We start from the raw sequence: 19,467 nt of genomic DNA, 5'->3' as shown, positions 1-19,467 counted from the left end.
GTGCAGCTTCGCAAATGTTATTGCAATACATATTTCAAAATATTTTCTCATTCCAGCCATGCTGTAAGCAGATCTCTTCCCTTTACAGGAGCAAAGTCAGAGAAAACTGACATGTTCTTGTTGCAGTTCCTGGTATCCTCCCCTTGGAAGCCAAACCAAGTTAAAGAGACAGGTCCCACCTTCCCATCACCTCGGTTGACTTTCTTCACATGGTCGGCCATCACTAGCTTGTCGTTGGCAGTGGTTTGGAGCTTGCGGTATTTGGGGTTCTCCTTCAACCCAAGGTATTCCCCTCGGAAAGGCTGGGAAAGGCTGGAAAAGCATAAAATCTGGATTGTGATCTGCCCCATTCCTGGGGAGGTCAAGGCCTCTTGGCCTGGGTGGTGTAGGTTCACGCTTTGCACTCACCTCTTAGGGTACAAACTTTTCTTCCCCTTAAAAAGTTCACTGGCACACAACTTGTCCTGCAAGGCTTCTTTATCCTTTGGGGAAAGCTGCTCTCGATACTTCTTACACTGTACCAGAAAGGCATGGAGCAACAAGGAAGGGGGACAAAATGCGACATTCCTTCTTATAAAGTACAGAGACAAAAAAGCCAAAAAGGCTGAAAGTGGTTTGAGAACATTAGATATGGTGTCAGGCAGCATTCCAGAAGAACCCAACTCCAATTAAAAATTTAGAGACAGGCATTTTCTCAAAGTTCCCTTTTGCTAGAGTAGTTATACTGGCACATCTGGGAAAACCCGAATCTGAGAGTTTCGGGATTTTCCTCAGTAAATCAAAAGCCCAAACCCATCCCCTGCACCCATTAGTCCATCACAAGGTCCTATCACAAGCCATCTCAACTCGAGACATCACTTCAACCATTCCTCCAGGTGCAGGAATACAATGACCTTGACCGAAAAGAAGAATGCTATTATGTCTAACTACATTCCCTCTACTAACTCCCCCCTCCTCCTAATTTCCCAAGCACAAGAATGTGGCAGTATGGAAGCCAATAGTGGGTTTCCATTTTTTTTTACTACCAGTTCACTCGTGCACATATGTGTACTCACGCACACGTGCAACGCTTCTGCGCATGCGTCCGGGAGAGTGGATGGAGCTTCCCACCGCCACCATTACCGGTTCACCTGATCCGGGCTAAACCGGGAGTAACCCACCTCTGGTGGAAGCTTATATGTATTTGTGTTACAACCCCTGGTATGCCTAAATATGGAAGGAAGCTCACTACTCCCTCTTTCTGTCCTTCGGCTCATCACATATATGTGTGTGTGTGTGTGTGTGTGTGTGTGTGTGTTGTATTTGTGCTGATAAATAAATATATATATATACAGCTCTGTTACCTTTACACATGCATGTGCACAGCCACAAAGTTTCAAATTTTTGATACCTGACACTTATAGAAGTATTTAGGGTCTTGAGGAAGTGGGGGGGGGGAGGGAGTAAACACCTGCCTACACAATGGAAGTAATAAAGAATGCAGCTGACAAGAGCAGACTGGTTCAGTCCAGTAATAAGTGTACTCTTACAATTTCACGTGAAGTATCATGACTTTTCCCCCCTCGCTAAACCTTGGATGGGCATGGCCAGCGTGTGATGCATCTTTGATGTGTGTTTGACACCCATCTTGCATTCTTTGCTTTATTGTAATTTTTAAAAACCCACCGCTCAATATTACAATGTGGGTAACTTGTTACATGATAGGAATATTATACATTAGACAAAGCTTGTGTGCAAGTGTTACATTGATGAGTTTGTGTTGATCAATGGAATTATTATTTTTGAATAATTTTCCTTGTTTTAAGAAGGCATAAAACAATACTCAACTGTCCCTCTTTGCTCCTGAATAGAAATAAGAGCTTTTAAGCACCTTCCCTGACTCTCTGCATCTTTTAGCTGTCGCACGCTGAGGTGAACAAATCAGCCTGGCATTCTAGCTAACAGTTTTCCTGGTGTAGCCAGCCAGGAGGCTGTCTGGTTCTGCTTCACAGCAGTGCTGGGACTGGGGTGGTAAGACCTGCCAAAGTGCACCTTGAACTTTTTGCATTCATTGCCCCTCAATGTTGTGGGGATGGAGGGGAGTTAATGGTGCAATCTGCTTTGCCTCAAAGAAGGGAACATGAAGGAGGAAATCCACTCCACCTATGCCCACATCGCAGGACATTGGTAAGTAAGAAATATTTCTTTCTTACTACAATAATAGGTGTTAGATACTTGCTCCAACTACAGTGGTTTCCACCAAGGTCCTCTGTTCCCGCGGGAACAGAGGTTTAATCCTATTGGTCGAAGAGTCTGACAGCTCCCTATAAAAGGGCTGCTGTCAGACTCAACCTTCGCTCGATTGTTCTCACTTGTTGTACTTAATAAAGAGCTATTGTTACCGTTAAGCCTGTGTGTGCCTGCCTATCCATTACCCAATCTAACAATAGGAATTGTTCCTTGGCCAATTCAATCTTTAGTAATATGGATGAAATGAAAGCATCTTCCCTGACTATTGCACCCTCCTCTGAATAAATCAGCCAGGCGTTCTAGCTAACAACAAAGAACCTTTGACAGCTGACATGATCTGTGCTCAGGGCAAAGATTAGATAAACAAAGCTTAAGCTCATTCTGAGCAGCCTGAAAAAAGGCCTGGCACTGGCCACTGTTTAGCGTTTAGTTTATAGAAAGATAGAAAAATAAAGTGAGGGAGGGAGAAGCATTTTCAGATTTGCTCTTCCCATCCCTTTTCAACACAGAGGGAGAGCTTTCCGAAGAATGCATTAAAGCATGTTAAAATTAAGCAAAGTGAGAGGCAAGCTTTCATCCTCCAGCCCATCCATCATATACAAGCCTAAGAAACATATAAACTTGCTTCTGACGCTCTTAAAGGAATAAACCCCAAGAACCTGTTTTAGATTGAAAGAGCAATGGATAGAAATGAGTCAAAATCAGTGCCTAACCCTCCAGTGGTGGAATATTTTCTTCAATTCTTGGTTGGTATTTGTGAGAAATTTGTATGGGGCTGGGGGCCAATTGTGATTGATCACTGACATGGAAGGGAGATTGTCCTTCAGGCCCAAGAAGAATTTTTGTACCTAGAAGCAGAAATGGTGAGATCCGTGTTAGAAGGTTACAGGTAGTCCTTGACATACAAAAGTTCATTTAGTGACCATTCAAAGTTACAACGGCACTGAAAAAAATGTGACTTATAACCATTTTTCACATTTACGGTTTTACGACCGTTGCAGTATCCTCATGATCATGTGGTCAAAATGCAGGTGCTTGCTTCATATTTATGACCATTGCGGTGTCCCAAGTCATGTGATCCATCCCCTTTTGTGACCTTCTGACAAGCAAAGTCAATGGGGAAGCTAGATCCACTTAACAACCGAGTTACTAACTTAAAAACTGCAGTGATTGACTTAACAACTGTGGCAAGAAAGGTTGAAAAATGGGGCGAGCCCCACTTAACAAATGTCTCACTTAACAACAGATAGGTTGGGCTCAATTGTGGCCATAAGTTGAGGACTACTTGTACTTGTATATTCTGATTACATAATATTTATAAATTCAACACTGTTATTAAACCTAAACTGAAAGAAACTACATGCTTCCTTCTAGCATCTTGAATTACAGCATGCAATGTATCTCCAATTCTCAGCCAAGAAGCAGCTGCTGCTTGCTTGCATTGACTGTTCTGGGTCTGCGAGGATACAATTCTGGGGCTGTGTGCAAACCACGACAAGATCTGCTTCTTAGGTGTAAGCATATATGCTAAAATTGCTCCTTCTTCTTAAAACTATGCAACTTGTAATCAGCCATCGATGTCTTGCTGGCAGTTTTCCAAGTTGCAGTACATCGGGTACTACTAGTAAGAGGAAATGAATTTTCCTGGGTTCTTTATGGTGCATGGAAATACTTTAAGCCAAGGGTCTCTGAGTTTGCAAATCAAGATAAACAGCTTGTGGAAAAGAATAACTGCACACATGCGGGTACTTTCACTGATATTATTATTTAACAATTTGAATCTGGTTACTGAAAATGGTGCAGTTCACAAAGGTTAGGTCAGGGTTTTTTTTTCTCTCTACATGGGGCTTCCCTTGGGACGCGCACGAAGACTGCAGCTAGTCCAGAACGCAGCCGCGCGGGCAGTCATGGGGAGTACTAGGTACTCCCACGTAACACCGCTCCTGCGCGAGCTGCACTGGCTACCTGTGGTCTTTCGGGTGCGTTTCAAGGTTTTGACCACCATCTTTAAAGCGCTCCATGACATAGGGCCTAGTTACCTGCGGGATCGCATCCTCCCACATACATCCCTGCGGCCAATTCGCTCTCACAGGGAGGGGCTTCTCCTGGTGCCGTCCACTAGGCAATGCCAACGGGCGACACCAAGGAGTAGGGCCTTCTCTGTGATGGGCCCAACCCTCTGGAATGACCTCCCCCCCGACATTAGAACCACCACTGACTTCCGCTCCTTCCGGCAGAAACTGAAGACACACCTGTTCCGACTGGCTGGTCTGGCATAATTCTTAACGTCTACCTCCTGGCATATATATTTCCTACTGGTTTCTTAGGGGACTTAATTTTATTGGACACTGGGGTTTTAAATTTTGTATATTTTAAATTATTTATTTAGCAATTACAGTTCTGTCTATTTTATCCTCCTCTTATTTATGTATTTATCCATTTAATAATTTTTAATTGTTATTATGTATGATGTTTTTGATATGGACTGTACACCGCCCCGAGTCCCTTTGGGAGAGGGGGCGGTCTAGAAGTGCTAATTAAATTAAAATTAAATTAAAATTTTTACCATGCATATAGGTTCCAAAGATCGAATCTCCTAATCTCTTATCTGGAGCTATAGACTGTTCCTTGGCTAAGCACTGGACCTCACGTATGGGAAACTGTATGCATGCAGCTATGTTTAAGCCTGCATCCTCTTACAATGCCAAAAATTATTATGCTAGATCGGTGTTGAACATTAAAGTTGCCACACCATGTTCTGAGTGGCATGTTAGCATAAATCAGCATTAAGAGCAAGCATTTCCTAAAACATTCTCTGTTCTTTTGCAAACTTGGGAAGCCATGGAGAATTTGTGGGAATTGGGCAAACCTCTTGCATAGATGTGGAAACCTCTGAAAGTCACGTGACATGGGCATGGCTTCCTGTGGTCCTTGGATGCTGCAGAAGCCACATAAGAGCATTCCTCAGAGCTGTTTCAAGGCCTCGTATGACCCAGAGCAGCCTGGGACAGTCAGCAAAGGGCCTGTCACCAGAAAGAGAACATGGCTGGAAGGTAAGCAGCATGCGGTACATCCCTGAGGGTGCTGGGCCATGGAGACAATTGTGCTGTTTCCACAAGGCTCAAATCCTTTGGGGAGTGGTGTGAGGTGCTCTTTTTGAGTGTGGCTATGGCGGGGTTAGGGCTGAGTTGCAGACCAAGATTCTACTTCCGGCCCAGCCCGAGTGCTGCTACTATTTAAGCTGGCCCAGATCTTTTGTTTGGGGGTGAGGGGATATGGCAAATGGAGAGTCAAATTAGGCATGTTTCCAAATTTTTTGATACGCTGAGCCCAATAGGTTCAATTCCTGGATCTCTCTCTCTCTCTTTTTTTTTTGCTACTTCTGGTTCAATGGATTTTTTTCAATAGACTTTTTTTTGCTAGTTATTTTCCACTTTGAAGCCATTCTGGCAGACACTTACCAGTCTTCGGTAAACAAAATTGGCAATACGGTCAGAAGCCCCAGAGCGGAAATATTTCTTATACTCCTTCCTTGTCTGTGAGGAGGAAATAATACGCGTTAGCGACATGTTATAGAAATAGCATGGACAAACTTTTTAGTTATACTTTCTGATGTTATCTGGTCTCTGATTTTTATCTGCTAAGATTTCTTATTGGGTAGTGCACCGCACCAGGTAGTGAATCTATGACTTTGTGCACAAAGTCTACAATTCAGGACTGAACAACTGTTTCTTCCTTATGGCTGTTGTATATAATATTTATATCTCTTGTTTTTATTTTTATACTCTTGTATTTTTAGGGCTACGTTCCTGCACAGTTCTTAAGTTCTTGTTTCCATTCTCTGGGTCATTGTACTATATAGTCCTCAATTTACAAACACAACTGGGGTCAGAACTTCTGTTGCTAAGTGATGCTGTCATTAAGTGAGTTGTCCCTGATTTTACAATCTTTTTTGCCATGGTCATTAAGTGAATCACCACAGCCATTAACTGAATCACAGTCATTAAGTGAATCCAGGTTCCCCCATTGACTTTGCTTGTTGGAAGGCCCCTGGGAAGGTTACCAATGGTAATTGCATGATTCCAGGATGCTGCAAACTTTGTAGTACATGCCTGTTGCCAAGGGTCCAAATTTTGATCACATGACTGCAAGGATGTTGTGATGGTCATATGTGCAAAGACTAGTTGTTAGTCACTTTTTCAGTACCACTGTAACTTTGAATGGTTATTAAACCAATGGTTGTAACTTGAGGACTACATGAATATGAGGGCTGACAGGAAAGAAGATAAGATCTCCAAAGAAAAGAATACCCTCCACCAAGCTAGAACACCAGAGAACAAAAAAAGGGATGACTAATCTGCATGGAACTAATTTAAATATATGTGGAAGTCACTTTTGCCTTTTCTTCCAGAAAACCGGGAAAAAGATTTTATGAATGTAGAAACAACTTCTCCTGCAAAGTTATATCTTTTAATGTACTGCACAGATTTCTATAAGGGGAGAAATTCCTGGGAAAGTCAATTGGTACTCGTTTTATACTATTACTATAGGTAATGTTCAGGATAACTGTGTTACAAAGGCAAGAGTTAATTCTAATTCATGCTGGTTCTTCTGCATTCAGTCAAGAAGAGTAACTTAGGTTTTAAGCTGGACACCCTGAAAACAGAGAATTAATGAAGAGGTATGAATGAGGGAGGGCTAATCATGGCCACTGAGCTTAGATCTAGGCATGTTCTCCAACCATACCTGATAACCTTTCCAGTAAGCAGAAATGATGGTGGCAGCCTGAACTCGACATTTCTGTTGCCTTAACTCTCGCAGGAGTTTACGAGACTGTAGAGGAAAGGAAAGGATAGATAAGAAACCCACAGGAGCCCATAGAAAAAGGGAGACAGTGAGCAGATTCCATTTTCATATTTTGTCTTGAGGCTGTTGTTATAGTAATCAGTCTCTAAGGTGCCACAGAACTCCATGTTGTGTAAAACGTGGCACAATAGACCTGTCATCTAGTCCTTCTTTTCTCTTGACTAGCCATACCCAATTCCTGCAACCAGGGGTGGGTTCTAGCCGGCATTATTGCCGGTTTGCTCGTGTGCGCATCCTGGATGTGCACTGCGTGTGCATGCGCAGTTCAATGGGAATTGTTTTGTGCATGCGCAGAACTCCAAAAAAGGATGGCAGCGGCGACAGTGGCGACTGGGGAACCAGTTCGGGGGCGTGGCCAGCCTGGGTTGCTGCCGGTTCTGCAACCCAAACCGGCATACCAGTAGTGGTTAGGCCGAACCAGTAGGAACCCACCTCTGCCTGCAACTGTTCTTCATCTGTTCATTAAATTAACATAATTAAACTAGTATGTTTAATTATGTTAATTTAATTTATAAAAATAAAATAATTTTATAAATATGCATTATATATACATATATGTGTGTATATATTATACATAATAAAATATAATATATATCTTATAAATATAAATTATTTATTAACATAATTAGAAACTTAATTAATTAAATGTAATATGTTAACCACTTGAAAAATTGACGATTTGCTAGCTGAAAAGAAAATGAATTAGCTGGCACAAGGTAACATGATAAGACTCTTCTCCATTATGGAGCAAACTACAAGTATAGCATGGTGTTATATAAACTGTATTGCCACTTCATTCCGAATTCACTTAAAGATATGTAGACGACAGTGGTGGGTTTCAAAGTTTTTTAGAACCTCTTCTGTGGCCTGCTTTGTGGGAGTGGCTTGCTGGCCATGTGATTGAGTGGGAGTGGCTTGGCAATCATTTGACTGGGTGGATGTGGCCAACTTGTAAAATGTGGTGAAACTCACTTAACAACGCTCTTGCTTAGCAACCAAAATGTTGGCCTCTGAAACTCTGGCATTTGAAGCACGCAAGTCTTAAAGCTGTCAAGTTACAAGACCCTTGACCCCTAACCCTTTAGAAAAAAATCCCCCAGGGGTGTTCAAACTTGACAGCTTTAAGACTTGTGGACTTCAACTCCCAGAATTTCTCCTCCAGTCATGTTGGCTCAGGAACTCTGGCATTGAAGTGTGCAAGTCTTAAAGCTGTCAAATTACAAGACCCTTGCACCCCTAACCCTTCAGAACCACCACCCCCGGGGTGTTCAAACTTGACAGCTTTAAGACTTTAAGGTTTAGACAGGATTCTTAGAGGCGGGTGGGGTGATTGGTGAGCCAGCCAATCAGTGAGCGGTGGGCGGGGCAAGCTCAGTAGATTTGTGGAACTTCTTCTATAGAAGAGGTTAGAACTGGCAGGAACCCACCCGTGGTAGAGGAGCAACTAAGTATTATAGAAATCAAGTTTCAGAAGAAAAAAAAGAACTTTTCATAAGATGTTGATATCATAGTATAGCTGGAATCCTGTCATTACCGGTAAGTATATTGAGCCAGTGGCTGAAGCGGTGATTTCATTTTCTTCGCCTCATGTTTGGCATTTTGCAATTTCTTTTGATAATATGATCCTATTGTGTCATTTGGAATTGGTTCTCTGAAAACCGCTTTCATTCCCTTCATCATTACCCATTTCTGTGTCCTGCTCTACTGATTGGATCGCACCAACTCAAATATTGTAGGCAATGGGAAATAGAATTCTAAGGCCCTTCAAATTATGAAAATGTAGCTGAAGATATCACTGGAAAACCAGGAATAACCAAGATTTTCTATATGGTCAACAAAATCCTGCTGCATATTTTATCTAGCATAATAATCACATTAGCTCCAGTCCTTCACCAATTGTGATATCTATTTCCCATATCATGTCTTGTACATGGAAATGACTTTTTTTTGGGGGGGGGGGTTGAATTGTTTGTTCATTTATATTAATCTCATAGACAAGTGAACATCACATATTACATCTAGTTCTGCCCTGAAATTATGCAAAGTCATTTTGCACCTGTGGTTTGCATGCATATTTCAAAAGCATAAGTTATCACTAGTCAGGAAATTATATGAAAATTCATTTATTCATCCTTCTATTTAGCAACTTAGTGAAAACTAGGAACATTAAATTTAGGGTATCTAAAAGGCCTCAGGATTCAGAAGACCTATATTGACTATGTTCCAAAGAACAGAATACTATGATTGCACATCTTGGAAGATTTTGTTCTGTAATGGTTGAACATGTAATAAGGTAAATAAAGATAAATTTAGGAAAACATCTCCGGTTTTTTAAATACAAATATTAACTTTGCATTGAACCCAGAATCATTAAGTGCCTGGCTATATCCATTACACACAATTCCTTACCTTCCAACTTCGGACATAGGCCTGAATAAGAATAGCTGATGTTTTCATTTTTAAATAATTCTTCTTTGCCTGCAAAATAAAATGCCTACTTTACTAGAGAGATACAGAAACAGATAATAGAGGAAACCAGTTTTTGTTTGTTTGACCTGCACACTTAGCAGCCAAACATATTGTGCACACCATTTACTTAGTTTCATCCTGGCAGAAATTCTATGCCACATGATCATCAGTCTATGGGTATCATGCGGCTTCTGAATCTTCCCTCCCCCCAAGCCTTGAAGATCCATCGGAATTGTATAAGAAGCACAATTTTATCTGATTTTTCAACATGAAAGCATCAGTATATAAGAATTTATAAGATGAAATAGCAAGTCAGCCAATGGGAACTGTTTGGTGATTGAAAGCCATGTCAGACAGCTCAGAGCCTGGGTGTGTCTTAGCGTGACTGATCTCTGTGTGTGTGTGTGTGTGTGTGTGTGTCTGTCTGTCTGTCTGTCTGTCTGTCTGTCTATCTATCTATCTGTCATCTATCTATCATCTATCTATCTATCTATCTATCTATCTATCTATCTATCTATCTATCTATCATCTATCTATCTATCTATCTGCGGTAAGAGTTGGTTTGTCCTTGCAATATTAATTCTGTGCTTCTGTAGCTTCTGTGATTCTGTGTTTTGTGCTTCTGAGTTCTGGTTCTGCCTTCCGCTGCATGGGTATTGTACACATGCATCATGTTTTATATTTTTGTATATAAACAAGTTTCTTCTATAAATTAATCCTGCTGAATCATTTACTTGTGTGCTGGTTGGATTGCTGCAAACTCTGACAAAAAGGGAGAGGAAAAGCACACACTGTATCTTCAGTATATATGATATCCTGCCATTGTTGTCCTGTTACTGAAATGAATCACATTAATAGAACATGGTCTGTAGCCCCTAAAATGTTGCCCTTTCCTGCTTTGTCCCCCTGCTATAGTGGGAGTTGGATGCATATTCCCCATATCTTGCCACTAAGCAAACTTTCAATAATTTCTTGAGGCTGCTCTCAGCACAGAAAGCAAATCCTAATAGAGATATACACCTCATAAAGTACAGTGTAGTTGGGTGGATATGGCACTGGTCCTTATGGGCACAGCTGACACAAAGACTTAAAGCTGAGCTGCCACAGAGACCTTTGCAAAACCAGAATAACAGAGTTGGAAGAGACCTCGGAGGTTTTCTAGTTGAACTCCCTGCTTAGGCAGGAAACACTATACCATTTCAGACAAATGGTTGTCCAATCTCTTCTTAAAAACTTCCACTGTTGGAGTGTTCCAGTGATTAATTGTTCTACCGTGTTTCCCCGAAAATAAGACAGGGTCTTATTTTGTTTTGACCCCCAAAATAAGCGCTTGGCCTTATTTTTGGGGAGCTCTTATTATTTTTGAGGTCAGGAGGCTGCTGCTGTTTTGCAATATTTTCGGGAAGGGCTTATTTTTTGGAGGAGGGCTTATTTTAGCACATGCACTCAAAAGCCTGATTGGGCTTATTATCCGAGGAAGTTTTATTTTCAGGGAAGCAGGGTAACTGTCAGGAAATTTCTCCTTAGTTGTATGTTGCTTCTCTCCTTGATTAGTTTCCACCCATTGCTTCTTGTCCTGCCCTCAGATGCTTTGGAGAATAGCTTGACTCTAGTGGTGGGATTCAAATAATTTAACAACCAGATCTCTGCTCTAATGACCAGCTGGGTAGGCGCAGTGGTCATGTGACTGGCTGGGCATGGCCAACTCAACATCACTCATGTCGATGGGTGCTTCGCCTTAGCTGTTACAATGTAATAAGGGTTAACTGGAGAGGCAGTTTCTGTAAGCAGGGCAATAAAGATTAGGCTTGAAACAACATGAGAATGTTTCCTTCCTGCCTTCCTTACAGGATTAGCCCTGTAAAGTGGGGAAAAAACAAAAGGAGATTTCTCCAACAACTGGTTCTCTGAACTGCTTAGAAAGTTAACAAATGGTTCTCCCGAATAGGTGCGAACTGGCTGAATCCCACCACTGCTTGACTCCCTCTTCTTTGTGGCATCCCCTGAGATATTGGAACACTGCTATCATGTCACTCCTAGTCCTTCTTTTCATTAAACTAGACATACCCAGTTCCTGCAACCGTTCTTTATATGTTTTAGTCTCCAGTCCCCTAATCATCTTTGTTTCTCTTCTCTGCACTCTCTGCAGCAAAATCAGTAGAGTTTGCTTGTCAAAAGCAGCTAAGTATATACAACTCAGTGTCTGTTTGCTTCTTACTCTTTGGCCCCGAAACCAAGCCGAAATAAGGATCTGGCTCCTGCGCATCTCTTGGTAATGCTTACGACACTTCCATGCTCGGAAAGCTGCTTGGATTAAGGCAGCCAACTCTTGTACTCGCTGCTGGCGTCTCCTCTCCAAATCAAAAAGCTGTAAAGAAGGTTGGAAGGTAACCAAGATGAGGTTTGAGTAGTTAGCATTTTACAGGTAGTCCTTGACTTATGACCACAGTTGGGACCAGAACTTCTGTCGCTAAGCAATGTGGTCATTAAGTGAGCTGTGCCTGATTTTATGACTATATTTGACACGGTTATGTGAATCACCACGGTCATTAAGTAAATCCAGGTTTCCCCACTGACTTTGGATGTCGGAAACCCTCTGGGAAGGTAATAAATGCAAATCACGCGAACCAGGATGCTGTAACCCGCATAAATACGTGCCAGTTGCCACGTACCCCACAAGACTGTGGGGGTGCTGTGAGGGTTGTAAATGTGAGGACTTATTCGTATCACATTCGTATCACACCCGTGGTGAGTTCTTACCAATTCAACCTGGTTCGGCTGAACTGGTAGTAGTATGGCAGCCTGGGTTGCTGAAACCGGCAATGACCCAGGCCTGCCACACCTCCAAACCAGTTCCCTTGTCGCTGCCGTCACACCTGCCATCTTGTTTTTTAGTTCTATACATGCGCAGAACAATTTTAATTGAAGTGCACCAGTGGTGGGTTTTAAAATTTTTTAGAACCTCTTCTGTATGTGTGGCCTGCTTTGTGGGAGTGGCTTGCTGGCCATGTGACTGAGTAGGAGTGGCTTGGCAGTCAAGTGACTGGGTGGGCGTGGCCAACTTGTAAAATGTGGTGAAACTCACTTAACAATGCTCTTGCTTAGCAACCAAAATGTTGGCCTCTGAAACTCTGGCATTTGAAGTCTTAAAGCTGTCAAGTTACAAGACCCTTGCACCCCTAACCCTTTAGAACCCCCCCCCAGGGGTGTGCAAACTTGACAGCTTTAAGACTTGTGGACTTCAACTCCCAGAATTTCTCCTCCAGTCATGTTGGCTCAGGAACTCTGGCATTGAAGTGTGCAAGTCTTAAAGCTGTCAAGTTACAAGACCCTTGCACCCCTAACCCTTCAGAATCCCCCCCCCCCGGGGTATTCAAACTTGACAGCTTTAAGACTTTAAGGTTTAGATAGGACTCTTAGAGGTAGGTGGGGCAGTTGGTGAGCCAGCCAATCAGTGAGCGGTGGGCGGGGCAAGCGTGGTGCGGACGGGTGGGGGGAGGGAGCTGGAAACGGTTCTAAATGGCACGGTAAATTTGTGCAATCTCTTCTATAGAAGAGGTTAGAACTGGCATGAACCCACCCCTGAAGTGCACATGCATGCGCGAGTGGACCGGCAGTAAAGCCAGGCAGAACTCACTCCTGCATCACACTCTATAAATATGAGCAGTTGCAGCTAAGCGGTAATTATTCTAACAGTGCTAGCGGGGTTGGCAATATTTTGTATCTTATTTCAGCACTTCTTTCCAAAACATTTGTTTCAATTGCTCTTTCTTGTTCTCCGCATGTAATTAAACAGCCAAATCTGGTTGAGCGCATCATATTATGATGAGCAAATCTTTCACTGTGTAATCAATACACCAGTGGAATCAAAAGAAAGGGGAAGCAACATCGGCAAGAGTCTGGTATCACTGACGCGAGAGAATATAAAGGAAAAAAGGGATTGGCTGCACAGGCCTATTTTTAGGAGGCATTAAAACCCCTGCTTTCAACTAGGAAGTTCAAAGTGAGGAATTATCCTGCAGAGTCCTACAAGCAAAATATTCTTTTCCTTTTACTCTTAATTAGCATAGCGATCTTGATCTCTTCACCCTCCGTTGCCCTGAAGTGCCATTATTAGCTCACCGTGGATGGGCTTCGGATGAAAATCTTGGTGTGTCCGTATGCCAGTTCTTTGGAGTCAATGGACAAGCTGTTCAAGACACTCTGAACACCATCTCTGTATCAGAAAGGAGAAGAGATCAGATATTGCTTGAGTAGGCAAATAAGTACTCTGGTCACAAGTTTGGAAAACAATGGGATGGCCAGCCAAATTCCCCAGATGGGGTCTCAATTTTATAGAGACTCATGCCTTGAGTACAGGTAGTCCTCGACTTACGGCCACAATTGAGCCCCAAATTTATGTTGTTAAGTGAGACATTTATTAAGTGAGTTTTGCCCCATTTTATGAAATTTCTTGCCACAGTCGTTAAGTGAATCACTGCAGTTGATAAGTCAGTACCATGGTTGTTAAGTGAATCCCCATTTTCCCATTGATTTGGCTTGTCAGAAGGTCACAAAAGGGATCACATGATCTTGGGACACAGCGACTGTCGCAAATATGAACCGGCTGCCAAGCTCCTGAATTCTGATCACATGATCATGGGGCTTACGACAAAGGTCGTAAGTGTGAAAAACAGTCATAAGTCACTTTTTTCAGTGCCGTTGTACCTTTGAATGGTCACTAAATGAACTGTTGTAAGTCAAGAACTACCTGTAGTTATGGGATGTCCCTGTCATGTTCTCTGCAACCATATCTGTTCAGCACAGCTTTTCAATATTCTTTGAGGCACATTATATTAAACCATTGGCTTTCACCATCTGGACCGTCTGCTGAATCCTGAAGGTTATTACAAATCCTTTGCCAGCAACAATTTTAGCACAGGACTTTGGCCTACCTTCCACTTCCTTTCCAATGTGGCCAGGTCTCCTTGCAGAGTATCTTATAACGCTCCAGACATGGCTCATAACGCTGCCTAAAGGCATAGCCAGCCCGCCGGACCTGCACATTTTCCAACAGCCCAAGGTAGCACACCTGTGCTCGGACCAGCCCATCGGTGAATACAGCCGGCATCTTGTTCTCGTTAGGCTTGATACACCTGACAGCAAAGGGAACATGAGCAGAGCCTTGTTGAGACAATATAAACTAGTCAATGCATTTAGCTAAAGCCCAGTGCAATTCAATCCTAGTTGGAGTTCATCACATGGGAGTAACCATTCATTACCTGATATAATTGGGTTTCTTGGAATAGAGGTTTTTCATGAGGGTGAACACAGAGGCTTTGAACTGAGAACCGGCTGTAGGTGGGCGCTTGAGTGAGGCTTTTTGGGGGTCACCTTCAGGGAAGAGGCTGCGTAATAGGACATGCTTGGCCTTCCACATGGCTTGTGACAGGTCTCGAAAGAGCAGGTCATTGTTCTTTTCAATGAATCCAGTCACATTGTAAGTTACCTGCGGGAGAGACTGGCTTTAGTCATATCCTTTGGCAGGCATAGTACTTCATCTAGCATCGTGTTTAGGAAACTCATGGAAAGGAAGCATTAGATGGTTACTAAATATTCATTTTTCCTAAAGGGATTTCACAACATATTTCTCTGTGCTGCAATCTATCTGCTTTTAGCATCATATTTATTAGCATTTATTTATTATTTGTTATTATGCCTTGGAACCCCACTAAGGAGCCCAGGAGGTGGAGAACATCCTGAGCTTCTACGGTAATTTACTTTCTGGTAAAGGGGAGCTTTGTGTGACTTAACATGTCATTAATTTTACTGGTTTGCAAGGTACCCATAGCAGCCAATTTATGAAAGTGCTCTCAGATTTCTAAATTTGTTCCTGGTCCCCAAACCGTGTCTGTTCCTATGATAAACTAGCTCTTATCTAGTTTCCATGACTATAAGTTTTGTTCCTGATACATAATTCCTGGATTTTCTTTCCCATTTTTAATGAAACTAGAGATAATAAAGTTTAGTGTCACAATTTCCTTTTCTATACTACTATAACCATATCCATTTGATTCAAATCCCTTCTTTATTATCTCTTGTCTTTAATTTATTTGTTCACTACCCTTTACCCTTATTCAGCATGTTGCATAATATTATTTACCCCCAAAGAGAAATATTTTAATGTATATATTTACATACATTAATGTATGTATCTACATACTATGTTTTCCCCAAAATAGGACAGGGTCTTATTTTCTTTTGACCCCCGAAATAAGCACTTGGCCTTATTTTCAGGAAGGTCTTATTATTTTTGAGGTGCAGGAGGCGGCAAGCGCGATCACCTCATGGCTGCTGCTTTGTTGCAATATTTTCGGGGAGGGTTTATTTTCAGGGGAGGGCTTATTTTAGTGCATGCACTCAAAAGCCCAATTGGGCTTATTATTTGGGGAGGTCTTATTTTCAGGGAAACAGGGTATGCATGAGTTCTCACTCATTCTAAATTCCTGGGTTACATCATACATTTCGTTATCTGCCCTTGAAAGATTCCTGCCTGGCTTACATTTCAGTCCTTACACAAAATACTCATCTAACTTCCCTGACTGAACTCTTTTAATTAGTTTTATAGTGCTAGGGATTATATCACTAATAATATTGAGAATCTCTCCAAAGAGACCCAAGGTCACCAAGTTTAGAAAGCGGGGCTTATGTGCCCCACGTCCCCACATACAATGGTCTTCCTTTTCTCTTCCTTCTTTGCTTCCAAGAACTGAGAAAGACCCCCAACACTACTTGCCTTTCCAGCATAGTGTTGGATTCGAAAGCAGTTGACAGGTAAGCTGGCATCCATGATGCGTTTGGCATTCTGTGTTACTCTGCTCTCATAGCGCTGATGTTTTGCAAAGACCTGGTTAAGTTTGTTCAGGAACGTTTCTTCATTCACTTTCCCAGGGCGAAGGCACTCTTCATCCAACATAGCTAGAATTCCGCTTTTGTTCTGTTGAAAGAGGTACCGATTACAATGCTGCTCTCCCTGTATTTTTTCACTCCAGACCTTGCACAGTTTGAACAATTGTCCAAAACATCAGAAAAAGAAGGCAGTGGTGAACTTTTTAAAAATATTTATATACCCTGAAGCTCTCCAGACCACACCACATCTTGCTGATAGGGGGTCCTTGAAGCTATGGAGAGATTTGGAGTGGGGTGGGGGCTCACAGACAGCTAGAAAATCTTCCCCATCAATTTTCAAAATCATTTTAGCATAGATTCTAAGCCAGTACTCCCCAAACCGGACATATTCTAGATATCCAAACTTCCCCAACCAGCAAGACTATTTCTGGATGTTAAAATGCCCATATCTGCAGGATGCTAAAGTTGGGGAATACTGGTCTACTCCAAGTTATCGAATTCCCAATGATTTATGCAGATTTGCATCCAGGTTTCTTTAGCCAAAGTGCCAACACTGCAGCACATTCCAAAGACTCTGGACACTCTACAGGCATTAACAAAAAGAATATATTTGGCAGGTACTGGCATTGCCCCTGCTTCACCCCCCTTGTTTTGAAAGCAACTTACATCTTCTATCAAGTTACAAATGATGCTGTTATCAAAATAATCCACATGGGTCCAGGTAATGCCCTGGGAGGGAGAAAAAAAAGTTACATCAGCAATAGAAGGACGTCTTATGATACTGCTTATTGCAATGTGTGTGTGTAAAACTCTTATGCCACATGACCAAGAGAGAAAGGTGGCAGGGAGAAACTCCTGAGACCAATTCCTGGTTAATCAACTGCCTAGTTCTGATGCAAATTTCTCTGGAGGAAGAAGAAATCAGGAGATCACCCGCTGGTGCTCCTGAATTGCCCAAGAATTTAGTTTCTTGTGGTTGATTGTGGGCTAAATGCCTTGGGAACCAAAAAAATTAACAGTGAAATTTACAAGGTGTAAACCTTAATTTTTGTGCAGCCTTCAGAGACATTTGACTGGTAAAAGCCTCACATTTTAAAACACTTTATGATTTAATTATTTTACATCTTAAAAGATGTAAAATAATTAACAGCAACAGTGAAGCAACAGTGAAGGTCAAGGACTCTCAGTGAGTGCATTCTTTTTGAAATTAGGAAGAGGAAACCCCCTCCCCCTCACTATTTTAAAGTGTTTCAATTTAAAAGCAAAAAAACAACAACAAGATCATGATCTAAGAAAGTTTTAAATGGACAAAGGAGATACGATTTTTTTAAAAAAAATTGAAAGTATCTTTGAAAATAGTAAAATTAATTAGATTAATAAACCAGAACTTCTTAGGACTGTTGATAGTGTTTTTAGGGATAGTAGTAATTGGATTATTTAAAAGAAGAAGAAGAAGGATAATATGATCTAAATTGTGAGACTGCAACTACAGAGTGCTACCGTATTTATTCGAGTATAACGCGCAAAATTTTATACCCAAAAAAGAAGTCAAAGTTTGGGTGCGCGTTATAAACGAGGGCTGGGCTGGGGTGGCAGTGGCGAATTGTAAATTGTAAATTTCCGGACTGCAGCCTCGATCCCGGCCTCAGGCGGTGCCGCACCGTGCTCAATAGTCGCAACTCAGCTGCCTGCCGCCTTTCCCCTCCTTTGTCTCCCCGCCGCTGCTGCCGCCGTTTAAACCAAGGAATCGTCGCTTGTTCTACCTACAGAAGGTCCAGCATAGAAGCGAAGCCGAAAGAGATCCTTGCGAGGCTCTGCAGGCTTCCTCGGAGTAAGGAAGGCAACAGCTCCCCTCACCCCCCAGAAAGCAGCGGGGCTCATCGCGATGAAAAAGGCAGCCCTGATGCCGAGGAGAACCTTGCAAGGAGGCGGAAAGGAAAAGCCCGAAAAGGCACCAAAAGAAGCGGGGGGAGCTTCGCCCGCCTGATGGGCAGCCTGTGCGGTCCTGTTGCCAGCGTTCGGCGGCAGCAGCGGCGCTCCGACTATTGCCGCCGCTACTGCCGCCGAACGCTGGCAACAGGCACGCACAGGCTGCCCACCAGGCAGGCGAAGCTCCCCCCACTTCTTTTGGTGCCTTTTCGTAATTGGAACTAAAGTGTTCAAGATAGAAAGATATAAAATGGGTGAGGCGAGAGAAGTCTGCTTTTACTTTCATAGTAGTAGTTGACATACTTTCTCCCACAACCACCACAAGCAAAGCTGCCAAATTTGGAGAAAACGCAAGAGTTCCCTAGAAGAATTTGCAGATAAGAGCATTTCATCAAATTTATTGCAGAAAATGTTTGAGTTGAGTTTAGCAAAAAGATGACTGTAACGTTTAAAAGGTGGTCCAAATATATGTGTTGGAAATATTATCATGCTTGATGAACACATAACAAACTTAGAGAAAATGGATTTAAATACATATTTTGATACCGAGGATTTTAAAGATCAGTATACAATGGAGACGAGAGGACTTTCTTCTGAGAATGATTGCCACCAGAATAGGAACATGAGGGACAAACAGTTGGGAAAAAGCCATGGAACTTTGTTTTTGTATATAATAACTGCAGGGATATTATTATACACACAAAGATGCCAAGACTTGGCATTATTTATACTGGAGAAATGGTTGGTAAAGATGATGGAACTTGCTGAGATGGCAAAATTAACTTCTTTGATTAGAGAAAAGACAATATCTACATTTATTTCTGATTGGAAACCCCTTATAGACGTTTTGCAGAAAATATATATTGCGGATATATGGTTTTGATGATTAGACAGGAAAGATTATAGAAAGAAGAGAATTTTATGTTGTAATCATTGAGCGGTGATGGCGAATCTTTTTTGGCTCGTGTGCCATAAGCGGGGGGGAGTGCGGGGGGTTGTGCGCAGGCATGCCGCACCCATAATGCAATATGCCCCCCCAATGCGCATGCGCACATCACAGGCGCTGCCCCCCCATTTTTTGCATGC

General features: G+C 42.2%; 1 protein-coding gene across 3 annotated transcripts in view; it reads right to left on the bottom strand.

Annotated features, from left to right (window-relative positions):
- LOC309383238 (unconventional myosin-Ia-like) overlaps positions 1–19,467 on the bottom strand; it is a 73,453-nt gene that overhangs the window by 4,648 nt on the left and 49,338 nt on the right. For 2 of the 3 annotated variants that reach the window (XM_081935525.1, XM_081935526.1), the window contains exons 15-26: positions 17,119–17,181; positions 16,340–16,540; positions 14,826–15,052; positions 14,499–14,699; positions 13,687–13,780; positions 11,783–11,932; positions 9,505–9,573; positions 6,976–7,062; positions 5,691–5,765; positions 2,943–3,077; positions 409–515; positions 180–312 (exon numbers count right to left, since the gene is read on the bottom strand). In XM_081935525.1, coding sequence (XP_081791651.1) covers positions 180–312; positions 409–515; positions 2,943–3,077; positions 5,691–5,765; positions 6,976–7,062; positions 9,505–9,573; positions 11,783–11,932; positions 13,687–13,780; positions 14,499–14,699; positions 14,826–15,052; positions 16,340–16,540; positions 17,119–17,181 — 1,542 coding nt within the window. The remainder of the gene's footprint in view (positions 1–179; positions 313–408; positions 516–2,942; positions 3,078–5,690; positions 5,766–6,975; positions 7,063–9,504; positions 9,574–11,782; positions 11,933–13,686; positions 13,781–14,498; positions 14,700–14,825; positions 15,053–16,339; positions 16,541–17,118; positions 17,182–19,467) is intronic. The other variant, XM_081935527.1, reaches the window with a different exon arrangement.

This window comes from Natrix helvetica (assembly GCF_964273705.1).
Source record: "Natrix helvetica genome assembly, chromosome: 1".
Taxonomy (NCBI): Eukaryota; Metazoa; Chordata; class Lepidosauria; order Squamata; family Natricidae; genus Natrix; species Natrix helvetica.
The sequence above is the reverse complement of the archived record's forward strand: the minus strand, read 5'-3'. Positions and strand labels throughout refer to the sequence as shown.